The sequence below is a fragment of the Entamoeba histolytica genome, genomic scaffold, assembly GCF_000208925.1.
Source record: "Entamoeba histolytica HM-1:IMSS scf_1104750516639 genomic scaffold, whole genome shotgun sequence".
Classification (NCBI taxonomy): Eukaryota; Evosea; order Mastigamoebida; family Endamoebidae; genus Entamoeba; species Entamoeba histolytica.
In genome coordinates, this window is record NW_001914868.1 from 99,347 (window position 1) to 113,460 (window position 14,114).

The following is a 14,114-nucleotide window of genomic DNA, read 5'->3' on the forward strand; positions in this document are numbered from 1 at the left end:
ATAAAAACGAACTAGTTCTGAAAATAGAAACTCCTCCATTCTTTGTTATCCATATTATACAAAGTATTTGAAGTTTTGTCTTAAACTTTATGAAACTGTACATAATTCTTCTAATGACTCAATTGCTCTTGTTTAACAAAAAAAGAAATGTTTAGACTAAGACATTTTATAAGTTTATTTTTAACAAACAAATGGTACTGTTAAATCTAACAAACAGTGTGTGATTTGGTAGTGGTGTTAAAAGAAAATGAATTGGTTATATTTTTAATAAAAAATAAACATTGGTAAATTATTTGTAGGTATTTTACTACAAAGTTAGAAACATACAAAAAAATATGAAGTTAAATGATCATAACACACTGAATTAATTATTTGTTACACTTTATTTTTTACAGACTCTCACCAACATATTTATCAGTCCAATCTTAAATACAAACAATAATAAAAAATGTTTAATTAAGCCCAAGAGATAGTTTGCAAGTTAATATATCTTTTTCTTCTCCAAGATGTTTTCCAACTGCATCAGAAAGTTTAACACAACCTACAAACTCATTTTCATCATATTCTTTTGCTTTCAAAAGTTTCATAACAATGTTTAAAGGTTTATTATTATTACCAGTGTCACAAGTAAAATGAGTTCCAATACCAAAGCTGCAATTGATTTTTCCTTTACAATAATTTTGTAATTCAATAGCTTTTTCATAAGTCAGACTATCACTGAAAACAATGTTTTTGGTCATTGGGTCAATACCCATCTTCTTATAAAAAGCAATAGCTTTGTCAGCAAAAACAAATGGAGATTCACTGTCATGTCTAATACCATCAAAACTCATGGCAAGTGGTCTGTCAAATTCTCTAAAGAATACATCAGTTGTGAATGTATCAGTTAAAGCACAACACAAATACCCTCTGTACAAATCTCTCCATCGAGTAAGTCCTAAAGCATTAGCCCCTTTATATCCATAAGCAGCAGCATGGAACATCATCCATTCATGTGGATGAGTTCCAATAGGTTTAAGGTTATATTTCATTGCTAAATAAACGTTAGATGATCCAATAAAGTTGTTACCTGAATTTTCTTTTAATGTTTTCACAACAACGTCGTGAACTTCTTTAGAAAATCTTCTTCTTGTTCCAAAATCACTATATTTACATCCTGCTTCAGTAAGTTTTTTTGCTTTCAATTCAGTAGTTTTGATGACATAATCCATATCAGCAGTATGATGAGTCATTTTTTGATATAATTCACTTACAATAGCCAATAAAGGAACTTCCCATAAAGTCATTCTGTACAAATACCCAGTACAGTCTATATGCAATTTATTGTTAATAACTTCAATCTTAACTTCTTTTGGGTCATAATGAAAATTCTTAATAAATTCAATATATGTTGGAGGTAAATATTTAAGGGTTTTAAGGTATTCAACTTCTTCTGTTGTTGTACTTATAGATGCCATTTCATTTATCTCTTTCTGTAACACCTCAGCAAAGCCATCAGGAAAATTCATTAAATTACGGTCTCTAAAAGAAAAAACACCAGAGGCATAAGGATACAAACAAAAATAACCATTACTTACAGTAAATTTATACAAATCATTATCAAGTATACTTGTAATAATTGGCATCTTTAAACAAGTGAAATAATAAATATTTTTTTTTAAAAAAAGTGAATATAAAACAGATAAACAATGTGGAAACACGTGGATTCTTAATTTTTTCTTTTTTTGTTCAAATCAAATTGTTTTTCTAATAAAGTAGAAGTTTTTAAACATACAAAAAAAAGTATTTTAAAAGAGATGAATTAAACATTCTTCTTATGTTTTTTCATAAAGCATTTGAATTATTTTCCTCTTGGTTCATATAACAATGAAAGATCATAAATTAACTTATCTGGTAAATATAATGGATTGGATATGTATTGATATAAAGGTTGGACAACTGGGAATGTATAAGGGTATTGTTGGAATTTCAAATAGTCTGTAACTTTCTCATTTGCTAATTGATGACGATAGAAATTAATTAATTTACATTGAACACCACCTACATCATAATCAAAAGTAGCTTTTGCTCCTTCAATGATAAAAGTTAAATCTTTACCAATAACAGAAATAAACGGTACACATCTATCTTTAAGACTACTTAAATGATTTCTGTATAAGAGATAATTTGATTCAAGTCCAAGCCATTTATTTAATTTGTCTAATGTTTTTTGAGCTGATACTGGTAATTCAGCCCGTGTTTTCTTTAGTCTAGAAATACTAGAATATGCTTCAATACCAACATAAATACCTGCTAATGAATGGAAGTTATTCATATTAAATAATACTTCGGCTACATTAATTAATTTGGTCATCATCTTTGCTCTATTATTTAAGTCAGGGAATGAAAGAATTAAGGATGCTACCCAAAAACATATTTCATTCACTCTATCAGACATTCTCATAACATTTTCTGCTCTATATCTTAATTCATTTTTAGTAAATACATCAGAATTATAAAGTTCTGATGGCTGAATAGTCTTATAAATATTATAATCTACCATAGTCAATTGTCTTGCGATTTCAACTTCATCCATCATAGCAATAAGCATAGTTGGTGATATATGTTCATCAGGAATAAAGAAATCAATTGGTGGAATTAAGAAACTTGTAATTTGTTTACTTCTTTCATTAACTCTTCTTTTAAGTTGTTCTTTAAGAGTTTTAGTACTATCATTAACTCCTAATTCATTATCAAGGAAACGTTGAGCTTCTTCAATAACAGATTCATCACACTCTTCAAAAGCATCAAGTAATAATCCTTTTAATGCAATAACAGTACGAACTTTAATTTTTTTAGCAATTGATAAAGCGTCTTCATTCATTCTAGAATCTTTAGATTGTTCATTAGAATTTGTTTCATCAATAACGTATTTTGTTGAATCAATAACGAATTCTTTAGGAACTCTATATCGTTCAATTAATTTTTGTAACACGGTTTTAGAATTTGTGAAATATGGAAATGAACACATAAATACTCTGTTAAAATCATTATTAATCAATCCAGGACTTGTTAATAATTCAATAAATCTATTTAATGAACCTCCATCTACTGTATGTTTTGCTTCATCATATTTAAGTTTTTTAACACTTCCATTTAATTCTTCCCATAATGGATCTTTATCTTCTGTTTCTTTAGTTACTGTAGATGATTTTTGCATAGTAGCAATTTTATGAGCAGTAGCAACTGCATTAATATAACTACTTAATGTATCAATAATTCTAATAAGAACATCACTTGTTTCAACATACAATAACTTTTCTTTTTCAAATCTTTTTGAATCAAATGTAATGCATCCATTATTCCCGGAATTAGGTGATGATGGACTATTTTTATTTTCATAATAATTACATTCTTCAGAACTTTTTGGTTTCATTTTTGCAATAGTACCTGCAAGAACAATAAGTTCTGATGTTAATGCACGAACAGAAAGTGCTTTGTCATAAAAAGTTTTTTCTACTTGTCCAGCTTTAATTTGTGTTCCAACACCATTAAAAGCATCAATCATTGCTGAATCAATGATTGGTTCAATTGACTTATTTTTAACTAATTCCTTTGAGTCAGTTAATAATTTAACAAATGGTGTAATTTCTGTTTTATAATTCTCAACAAAAATTGATGAATCTTCTCTAAAAACAATTGGTTCATCAATAGCACGTTGAGCTGCATCAAATAATTTTACTACTTCTCCTCTTAATGTCTCACATCTTACACTAAATTCTACAGAAAATGAATTATCATCTTTATTTACTAATACTAATGAACCAAAACATAATGCATCTTCACTACATGCAGCAACTGCTGCTGCTTGTTCACTCATATTAAGAATTACTTCTTCAAATCGTTTAACATCACTATCGTTAGCATCACGTAATATGATATCTCCTGGTGCAATTTTTGAAGTAACTCTAAAAGCAGTAGAAGTTTTTCTTAAATGAATTGATTCATAATTAGTAGTTTTTAATAATTCTGCAGTTGAAGTATCTGGAATTAAAGAATCTCCATCTAATTCATCATGTAATTCATTAAGTTTAGAAGCTAATTGATCAATAATTTCATCTGTTGAAATTGATTCATTTTGTTTTAACATATTTGAAATAGTTTCAGCATATTTAGTAAATTCAGTATTCTTTCTATTTTCAAAATCAGCACTATAATCTGTAACAGCTAATGTTTGATGTGATTTTTCTCTTAATCTAATAACAGCAGTCTTTGATCTTTCTCTTCTAACACTAAGTTTAAATGAACCCTTTATATCTTCTCTTTTATTTGTTCCATTAAATTCTTTAGTAAGTACTTTCTTTTCTTCTTCACTAATTTCAAGTTTTAATTCATTAATTTCTTTTTGAAGTTGTTTTAATTCTTCTTCTTTCTTCAATATTTCTTCTTTTGTGACTTCTGGTACTACCATTTCTTCTAATCTCTTTTTTAATGTCCCTTTTAATGATAATATATCATTATACTTATTTGTGGTTTCATTTATCTGATGTTCTAATAATTTGAGTTGTTCTTCCATTTTACTTTCAGCTGTCATAACTTTTTTGTCTTTTTTTAGTTTTTTACAGTTCATCTTTTTCTTTTTATTTTTTTATTATTTCTTTTTTTTTTTTATTACCAAAAACTATTTTAAATTTTTGTTTTCAAAAGAAAAATGTTTTTTTATTTTATTTTTTGTTTTTCATTACTCTTTTTTTGAATTAAATTATTGCATTCTAAAAATACATTTACATTTTTTTTTTCAAAGCCACAAAATTTTTGAACCAAAAAAAAAATAACATCAAAAGATTTGAAAAAAAACTTACATGATTCAATAATCTGATTGGAATCTTATAAAGTCAAACCTCTCTTTAAATTAGTAAGAAATGAGTGATAAGAAACCTACAAAATTGAAACAATGTCGAATGATGAATAGTCAATGTGATGTTGAAGCAATTCTCATAGCAATATTAAATCAATATGTTAATCTAACAATAGCTAAACCCCAAAGAAAAACAACAGTGACCAAACAATTTATAAAAATAGTTAAAATTGATTTTTGTTCTGGAGATGAAGTAGAAGTTCAAACATTCATTAGAAAAAGAGAAGATGAACTAATAACATCTTTAACAAAACAAGGAGTTAGTCAACAAACAGCTAAAAGAAGGATGCAAGAAGCGAAAAGATGGGAGTTACTCCATTTATTAATGGATTTGGTAACTGAATACGGTTATACAGTTTATGCAGAAAATGAACAAAATTGTGGATTCGATGGAGAAGTTACAATTTCCTATCGAAACAAATTATTGTATTCAATAAAAGATATTAATAGAAAAGCACCTTCAATTAGAGACTATATTATGAATAAAGTAAATACTCAAATGGTTTCTTTAATTACAAGAGATGAGCTTAAAAATTTCTTGTAATCTGATTTTTAAATCGCTTCTCTTCAAAATATTATGTTGTATTATTCATTTTGTACTTTATCTCATTGGTTCTTTTGTTTTTTATTATTCTATTCATTTTCTATAAAACATTCAAACATTCTATTTTATCATTTTATAAATATCAAATTTTCTTCAACTCTTGATAAGTTTCTGTTTTAATATTTTCATCTGTTTTCTTTTTTTTTTGTAAAAAACAATGTCACAACTTTTCTTTAACTTATTGTTATGATACTCTCATTTTTAAATATTTTCTTATTTTCCTATTTTTAGATAATAATGTTTAAATAGAACAGTTTTAACAAAATTCTAAATAATGAATCTAGAGTATTACTCTTTCAACAAAATTGATATTTTTGTTCGTATTATTCGCCAATTAATTATCTCAAGATTGAAATTAAAACGAAAGGAAAAAGCTATATATTTTGTTGTTATATTTAATAAAAATATTTAATGATATTTCAACAATTATTGGAGAAATCAAATACATTAGTTCAAATATTTAAGGAAAAAAATATTCAATATTCCATCGTTGAACAATCACTTCCTCATCACCGTTTTTCTCCAGATCAATACCTCATTCTTTATTTCTCTCTTTGTATTTTTACATCAGTTGTTAACCAAACACTCTTTCTCTCCTTATCAATCTCTATTTGTATTTTATTCTTAACCAACAAAGTCTTTCATTATCTTGAATTTATTCTAACTCTTCTTAAACCATTCAATTCTCAAAGTTATGTTGCCTGTTTTTCTAGTTATAACGGTTATTTTGTTAATGAAGACTATTTAAATCCATGGAAACCAACAACCCTAATTTATTGCCATTTACATCCTTTAAACAAACAATCATTACTTTTAGTTCTTCATATTGGAATATTAATACTTCCATTTATTGGAATTATTCATGGAGAAATTGGGGAAAAACTACGTATTGTTATTTCTGTTATCTTCTTCTTTATTTCATGTTTCTTTGATATTCCACGAATTGACACAATAAATCAAGTATTTTCATGTCAGCTTCTCTTCTCAATTATGGAATTAATTCCACAAACACCAATTAATATGAATATAGTATTTGCATTTGTTGCAGGTAATCAAGTTAATACAAAAATGGTTCAGAATTTAATTCTTATTTATGACCCTTCATTTATATTTTACGTATCTTCTTCTGATGACATAAAAATATCTCAGACTCATGGGTATTGGGAAATTCCATACCAACCAATCTCTGTTCCTCTTCAACCTCTTCATTGTTCTGATAGACAAAACCAACTATTTGAATCATGTGATTTTCTTAATCAAAAACACCAACAAAATTTAAACATTTTATTCCATCATCATGCAAGGTACAGTATTAACCCATTTATTTCTCGTGCACAGGTACATTTTATTATTCAAAGAGGACATCACAAATGTAAACATAACATTCTTATTGTTGATGGTCAACTAATTCTTTATTTACAAAGTTTTGCTCGTTACCTAGTATCTGTTCTTCAAGAAATTTCAACTTTTCAAAAATAATAAATTCCTCATTCATACCAAAAAATTAAACAATAAATTAAAAAGATGTAAATTCAAAATACTTTTGGTTATCAGTCCATCCAGCAATATTTTTTTAAGCTGTTTTAATAATACCAGCAGCAATCAATTTTTCTATTCTTGAACGAACTTCAGGGTCTTGTAAATATTTAGTAGCAGAAGCAGGATTCTTTCCCATATCATCCAAAATATTTCTCATCATTGGGTCAGTTAAAATACTTTGAATTTCTGGATCAGCCATAGCATGTCTTAATCTCTCTTCATCAGTTTCTGCATTACTTGTTCCCATGATTGCGTTTTGAACAGTAGTAATTCCTGATGTTGCTTCAGCATTATTAGGATCAATTTTTAAAGCACGTTCATATTCAGTTAATGCTTTATTATATTCTTTCATACAGAAATGAGAAAATGCTTTTCTATTATATCCTTTTATGAAATCTGGCTTAATTTTAATACACATTTCAGCATCTTTAATAGCGTATGGATGTTCTCCAAGTTTTTGATAAGCAGCAGCTCTATTAGAATATGCAAGATGATCATTTGGATTTCGTTTAATTGCTTCAGTGTAACATTTAATAGCTTCAGGGAAATTTTGTTCTTTAAAGAAAGCAGATCCTTTAGCACGAGCTTCTTCACCTTTTTCTACTGAGAAGTATTCTTGTTGTTCTTTAGCCTCTTTCTTCTTCTCAGTAATTTTAATTTTATTTAAAATCTCTTCTGTTCTTTTTTCAGTACATGATTTTTTATAAAAATCAAGTGCTTCGGTATATTTGTCTTGTTTGAAATAAGCATTACCAATTCTCATAAATAATTTAGCATTTTGTGTATAAATTCGTTGTTCTTTATATTCATCAAGAAGTTCATTACATAATTTAATACATTCATCATATTTTTCCATTTCTAAAAACACAGCTGATTTATTTAATTTAAATGTTAAATCACTTGGATCAAGTTCAATAGCTTTATCATAACATTCCATTGCTTCATTAAATTTCTTTTGTTTATATAATTCATTTCCTTTTTCTTTTTGTTGTTGTGCTTCTTTTTTCTTTATATCTTCTGGACTAACTTCTTCCATTGGTTGAGTCTCTTCTTTCTTTGGAGTTTCTTCTTCCATTTTCTTTTCTTCAGTTTTAGGAGTATCTTTTGGTTTTTCTTCTTCCATAGGAGTATTAGTATGTTCTTGTTCTTGAGGTTTAAAGTTATTCATATCAATTCCCATTAATACTATCATTGCTTCAGTAATTCTAACATCATTCATTTCTGTTTGAAGTGTTTTAGGATCTGCAGCAATCTTTTCAATCTTACTAACAAAAACTGGATCATTTAAATATGAAGCAGTTTTTGGATTAGCTGCAAGTTTAACTCTCCAATTTTTCCACATTTCATTAACATTAAATGGTACTTTTTTTTCATACACTTCATCAAGAATATCTTTTAACATTTGATTTTCAGGATCAATTTTTAAACCAGAATTACATACTTCTTCTGCTTCTTCATATCTTTCTAATTTTAATAAAGCAAATGCTTTACGTGAATAACCACGTGACCAATCTGGTTTATATTCAATTGTTTTATTTGCATCTTCTAATGCTTTTTCAAATTGTTCTAATGAAGCGTAACAAGCACTTCTATTTGAATATAATACACCATTTGTTTCATCATATTTAATAGCCTCAGTATATTCTTTAATAGCTTCTTCAAATTTTTGATCTTTAAAGGCTTGTGTACCTCTAGCTTTAGCTGCTTCACTAAGTTGTTTATTAGACATAATCAAATACTCTGTTTAATAAACACCTTAGATGATTGCTTTTATTCTCTTTGATGACGTGGGTTCAACGTTTTTTTGATGTGTTGCATCTTAAGCATTTATTATTTTTTCTTTTTTACTTTTTAAATTTTATTTTTTATTTTTTTTCTGAAAAATAATTGAAGAATCATTTATTTAATAACTCTCTTTATGGATAAAGAAACACTCGCTATTATTTCTCAACTTCCTATTTCTTCATACCGTAAAAGGTTAATATCAAAGTCAGAGTGTTTTGATAGAAATGAGTTATTAACAATTATATATAAAGAATTAAGTGGTTTGTTTTACTCAGAATATAAAAAAAAATTTTTAATAATAACAAAGCTCATCACTGACAAGTAGAAACAAGTGAGTTATTTTGTATTTGCCCTACAATTGTATTAAGTCTATTGTATGAAAATGGATTTAAGACATTAAAATTACAAGATGATTTTTTTAGTGACGATAATTTTTTAACAAAGAACGGATATATACAAAAACAAGAAGATTGGTTTGCTCCTCAATCAAGTGTTTTTCCTAAAGATTATTTTGTTTTGAAATATATCAATATCTCTGAATATCAAATTAATGAAGAAAGTATATGTAATATTACTGGTAGAGGGTTTAATAGATGTTTAGCTATTTTATCATTAATTCAATGTCAAGGCAATGAAGAAAAAGCACTTAAAAAACTTCAAAACCATATTGATGATGTAAAAAATAATTTAAAAAATAAACATAACTTATTGAGAGAATTAATTTATCCATCAAAGAATGTTATTCATCAATGTCCATTACTAGGACTTTCTCCACAATTTTATTTTGATATTTGTATGATTTATAATGAAGATTCTTCTATTATCACATCTGTAAATAATGGAACAATACCATCTTCAATGAAATTATGGTATAATGAGTTAGATAAAAAATTGACTCAACAACATAAAAAGCGAGATGAAAAATTAGAAGCACAATCAATTACTTGTGACGTTTGTTATGAAGATAAATTAGAAGAAGAAATGTTCACAAATCGTTGTGGACATTCATTTTGTAACCAATGTGTTATTGAACAAATATTAACTGGAATGAGAGAAAATGGTAAAAATATTGGAAATCTTAAATGTTTATCCTCTGGATGTCATTGTTGTATTACAATGGATATTGTACGTTATTTAGTTGATGACTATACGTATTATAGGTATTGTGAATTACTTATCACTGGGTTTATTGAAGGAAATAAAGATTTTTTATGTAGATACTGTTTTAATGAAAGATGTAATAAAGTATTACATTATAAAGGAAGTCTTTTAGATAATAATAAAACTGCAATATGTTCTTGTCAAACTAATATGTGTCTTCTTTGTGGAGAGGCAAATCATCGACCTGCTACTTGTGAACAATGGAGACTATGGCAAGAACTATTAAAAAAGGGTGAGTTAAATTTAAAATGGATTAGAACAAACTCAAGACCATGCCCTGCATGTGGTACATTTATTGAGAAGAATGGTGGATGTCAATGGATGTGTTGTTATAAATGCCATTGTTTTTTCTGTTGGATGTGCATGCAAGTTACTAATGATCATCACCACAAACCAGGACAAAGATGCATTCCATACCAACAAAAAGAGATTAATAGTGATGATCCCATTGATGAAGATTTACTGAGTTGTCTTACTCATTATGATCTTCAAGAAGTAGGTGTAAAACAATCATTAGAAAGATATTCTACTATTTTAGAAATAATGAAAAAACAAAAGTCTATTGCTACAACTCTATCTCCTTTGTATGAGGCTTCACTTGTAGAAATAGACGCTCATACTGTTTTGAGAAATTTGTACGTTCTTGAATATTTTAACAAAGACAAAAAAGATCTTTATGACTTCCAAATGACTCAGTTCCAATATCCAGCTGAAGTGTTAACAAAAAAAATTCAGTACATTCTTAAAGCAGAAAAAATTACAATCAATATGATGAGTGATTTAGATAAGTGTGTTACTTCAATTAAGAAAACCTTTGAGAAAATCACATCTTCTTATGAAGATGACCAACAATAATCCTTAACTATATTTTTTTGTTTAAAAATAAACATTCATTTTTCATTGTCTTATAAAAGAAAGGAGTTAATTACTTACTTCAAATGAAATCTAACACCAATATATTTATCTGGTTTATATTCGAAGACTGCAAGATATTGATCTTCTAACTTATAAGCATTTATTGGTAGAAGTATTGAAGTATTACTCGTGTTTGTTGAGTTGTAACTTCCTAGACTAACCATTATTCCAACATATTCCTTGAAAGTACTTTTGAGATTTTTAGGGATATAACACTCCAGTTCTTTATAACAAGTTTTTGATTTTATACTTTTCTTTTCATTTTTACTCTCTATACATTTGAGACAATACACATCCAAATTATAACTGGAGGTATTATATTCAAAAACATCACCTGGTTTGTGATTGTCAAAAACATCACCTTGCTTAGAGGAAGTCTCAATAAATTTTATTCCATATATCTTATAGTCTTTTTCAAATATACGTATGTCATCGAAGATGTCATATTCCTTTTGGACCCACACATTTGAAGAAGTTAAATATATTTTAGTGTCTGCAACAAAACTGATAGATTGTTGTGGTTTTTGAATATCTTCAACCAAACTGATAGATTGTTGTGGTTTTTGAGTGTCTTCATTTGGGAGTGATTCGGGTTTCTTTTTGTCTATTCCTTGATTACATTTACGAGGAGAGATTTGTGGTGAAATATAATTATAATGGCTTAAGACTGTTTCATTTTCTTTGAATGAAACATTAATAATAATAATACCTCCATCTTCTGTATTAGCATAATAACCATTCTTAAAGACAAATCTAGTGGGACATTTAGGTGTTTTAACTGGAAATATCATAAAATCTTCTGGATTATCCATACTAAAAGCCTTTCTTTTGCAAGTAACAATAGGGAGATACTTTTCTTTATACGAATTAGGAATATTCACATTAAAAATGATAACTTGTTGACCTTTCAAAAGGGTGTCAAAAATAATATCATTATTAGGCACTACTTCATCTTTATTAGTAAATATTAGTTCTCCTAGAAAATGATAATAGAAAATTGTTTGTTTAGAACCAAACAACCATCCCTTCTCACCCCTTTTTCTTAAAGGAATTTGTGTTGAATCTGAAAAGCATATAGGCAAACCATTAGCTGCAGGTTTAATACAAAAACCATTACTTGTTTTTTCATCAATTTCAATTTCACTGTGATGACTACAAGAATATATAATAATTCTATTCTCTTCTATTGCTTTAGCTGTAATTTTCTTTTGACTTAAATCAAAACTTTTAGAACTACTTTCATTGATTCTTTTCTGTTCTTCGGACAATTCAAGCTCTAGGCTTTCGATTTGATCAGGAATTGTTTTTAATTTATTGTCACAATCTTTTTCTTTTTTTTGTAAATCATCAACCTTACGACTACAGCTTTCTAATTTTTGTTTGTTTGTTTCTTCCTCAAGCTTAGTACCATTTTCTCTCTCAACAAACTTACGCATCTTTAAAGCGTCGTCTTGTCTTTTCTTAATTAATTCATTTTCACTAGGAGGTAATAAATTGATATTATCCACTTTTCGTATAATAAATCTTCCTTTAGAAGAATGTGAGTTATTAGTAAATCCACACTGTTCAACAATAATTTGATTGTCTTTAAAATTGCCATATGAATATGTGTATGTAGACCCACCTGGATGAATAACACTTGCTCTGTGGTCTTTAGGAATTTCATTGTCATTAATGTAATAGACAATATCATCACCTTCTCTTCTAAAGTGTTTATGAGTGAAATAAATTCGAATATAAATATTGTCTCTGATATGAATTAGTTCTCCATTTTTATTACTATGCCTAAGTTGAAGAACAAATTTAATTCGTTTCATTTTTTCTTTTATAAAAATAATACAAGTATAAGTAGCTTCAATATACCATAATTCAAATGGAATAGCAATGCTCTGAGCTTTAACAGAGTCTTCTTCGATTAATTTGTTAATAAATTCTTCTTTTTCATTTTTAACTTCTATAAGTTCTTTTGAACAACGTTTAATATTTGTAGTAGCCGTATTTAGTTCAAACTTTGTTTTGTTTATTTCTTCCATTAATTTTTTCTTATTACGTTCAGCATCATCTTTTTCTCCTTTTAGGTCATGTATTTTTGAACTTAATTCAGTGGTTTTAGTGAGGTCAGGAGCATTGAGAATATCATCAACAAATTTCTGTAAGTCATTGGTTTTCAAAAGTAAATGACAATTATCAGGAGTAATTAATTTCAACAAATTTTGTTTGACTTTTAATTCATTATCTTTATTAATTACCTTATTTAATACTTGGTGCATTATTTCTTTAAATTTTTTCACATAGTCATCAAGATAATATAGTTGTGATCGGGGACTTTCTTCTTGTAACAAATGTAATATGTCAGTACAAAATTTTTTAACGTTCTTCATGAAATCATTGCATGGGTTATTCATTTCAACAAGTATTTTTTTAAATTCTTTTATAAAAAAGTAGTATATCCAATTTGTTTCTTCTTGAATTAATTCTATTGTTTCATTACTTCTAAATTTATTTGTAAATACAAAGTCTGGACTTAAATGTCCTGATTGAATTTTGTTTATTTCATTAATGAAGTTAATAAATTTTGATTTCATTTCATCATGTGTATCAGGTAAAAGAAGTTGTATAAGGACTTCACTTAAGAGCTTTTGACAAATATTAAAGATCAATTCTTTATTGGTTTCAGATGAATAAAGGATATTTATAGCTCTAAAAAAATCTGACAACGTATAACTTTTATTTATTTGAGCTGTTTTTGTTAATACACATCCTTTTTGTGTATTTCCTACACCCTGTTTAAAACTTTTTATATTAGTAGCTTTACCTATTTCTTTTCCTATCTTTTTTTGGTAGTTTGTGTCTGGTTGAGTGAATGAAACGTCCTTTAACAGTTTAGAGATGTTTTGTTGCTTTTCAGCTTCAGACTGGTTATTGTCTAAAAAAATATTGTATAGTTTCTTTAATGGAATAGTGCTGTTTTGGTTGTTTTGACTAATACAATTAACCAAACCAAGAAAGGCAGAACTAATTTCATCAATACTCTTTTGTGGTAAGTTACTAATTTGAGTTAGTAAATTATTATAATTATTTGGGAAGGTAGTTGATGACATCTTCAATTATTGAATTATTAGTTTTATTCTGAAGTATTTTTATAGTCAAATAAATTATTTTATAGATTAAAATAATACATTTATCAATGATGTTTATTTTTTTTTTCATAAA

At 27.1% G+C, this 14,114-nt stretch overlaps 7 protein-coding genes across 7 annotated transcripts; 3 read left to right on the top strand and 4 right to left on the bottom strand.

The window, feature by feature from the left end:
• Positions 1–452: 452 nt before the first annotated feature.
• Positions 453–1,625, bottom strand: EHI_023260 (nicotinate phosphoribosyltransferase, putative; the record flags this gene model as incomplete). The annotated part of the gene is made up of 1 exon (XM_650554.1): positions 453–1,625. The coding sequence occupies one exon, from the start codon at positions 1,623–1,625 to the stop codon at positions 453–455; it is 1,173 nt and encodes a 390-aa protein (XP_655646.1).
• Positions 1,626–1,840: 215 nt separating this feature from the next.
• EHI_023270 (Ras guanine nucleotide exchange factor, putative) lies at positions 1,841–4,573 on the bottom strand (the record flags this gene model as incomplete). Its single annotated transcript, XM_650553.1, has 1 exon — positions 1,841–4,573. The coding sequence occupies one exon, from the start codon at positions 4,571–4,573 to the stop codon at positions 1,841–1,843; it is 2,733 nt and encodes a 910-aa protein (XP_655645.1).
• A 328-nt stretch (positions 4,574–4,901) lies between these two features.
• EHI_023280 (uncharacterized protein) lies at positions 4,902–5,441 on the top strand (the record flags this gene model as incomplete). The annotated part of the gene is made up of 1 exon (XM_650552.1): positions 4,902–5,441. One exon carries the CDS (start codon positions 4,902–4,904, stop codon positions 5,439–5,441), a length of 540 nt encoding a protein of 179 aa, XP_655644.1.
• Positions 5,442–5,912: 471 nt separating this feature from the next.
• EHI_023290 (uncharacterized protein) lies at positions 5,913–6,980 on the top strand (the record flags this gene model as incomplete). Its single annotated transcript, XM_650551.1, has 1 exon — positions 5,913–6,980. One exon carries the CDS (start codon positions 5,913–5,915, stop codon positions 6,978–6,980), a length of 1,068 nt encoding a protein of 355 aa, XP_655643.1.
• A 94-nt stretch (positions 6,981–7,074) lies between these two features.
• On the bottom strand, positions 7,075–8,769 carry EHI_023300 (TPR repeat protein; the record flags this gene model as incomplete). The annotated part of the gene is made up of 1 exon (XM_650550.1): positions 7,075–8,769. The coding sequence occupies one exon, from the start codon at positions 8,767–8,769 to the stop codon at positions 7,075–7,077; it is 1,695 nt and encodes a 564-aa protein (XP_655642.1).
• A 189-nt stretch (positions 8,770–8,958) lies between these two features.
• EHI_023310 (RING zinc finger protein, putative) lies at positions 8,959–10,841 on the top strand (the record flags this gene model as incomplete). Its single annotated transcript, XM_650549.1, has 2 exons — positions 8,959–9,085; positions 9,151–10,841. The coding sequence occupies 2 exons, from the start codon at positions 8,959–8,961 to the stop codon at positions 10,839–10,841; spliced, it is 1,818 nt and encodes a 605-aa protein (XP_655641.1).
• Positions 10,842–10,915: 74 nt separating this feature from the next.
• On the bottom strand, positions 10,916–14,002 carry EHI_023320 (uncharacterized protein; the record flags this gene model as incomplete). Its single annotated transcript, XM_650548.1, has 1 exon — positions 10,916–14,002. The coding sequence occupies one exon, from the start codon at positions 14,000–14,002 to the stop codon at positions 10,916–10,918; it is 3,087 nt and encodes a 1,028-aa protein (XP_655640.1).
• Between the last annotated feature and the right edge of the window lie 112 nt (positions 14,003–14,114).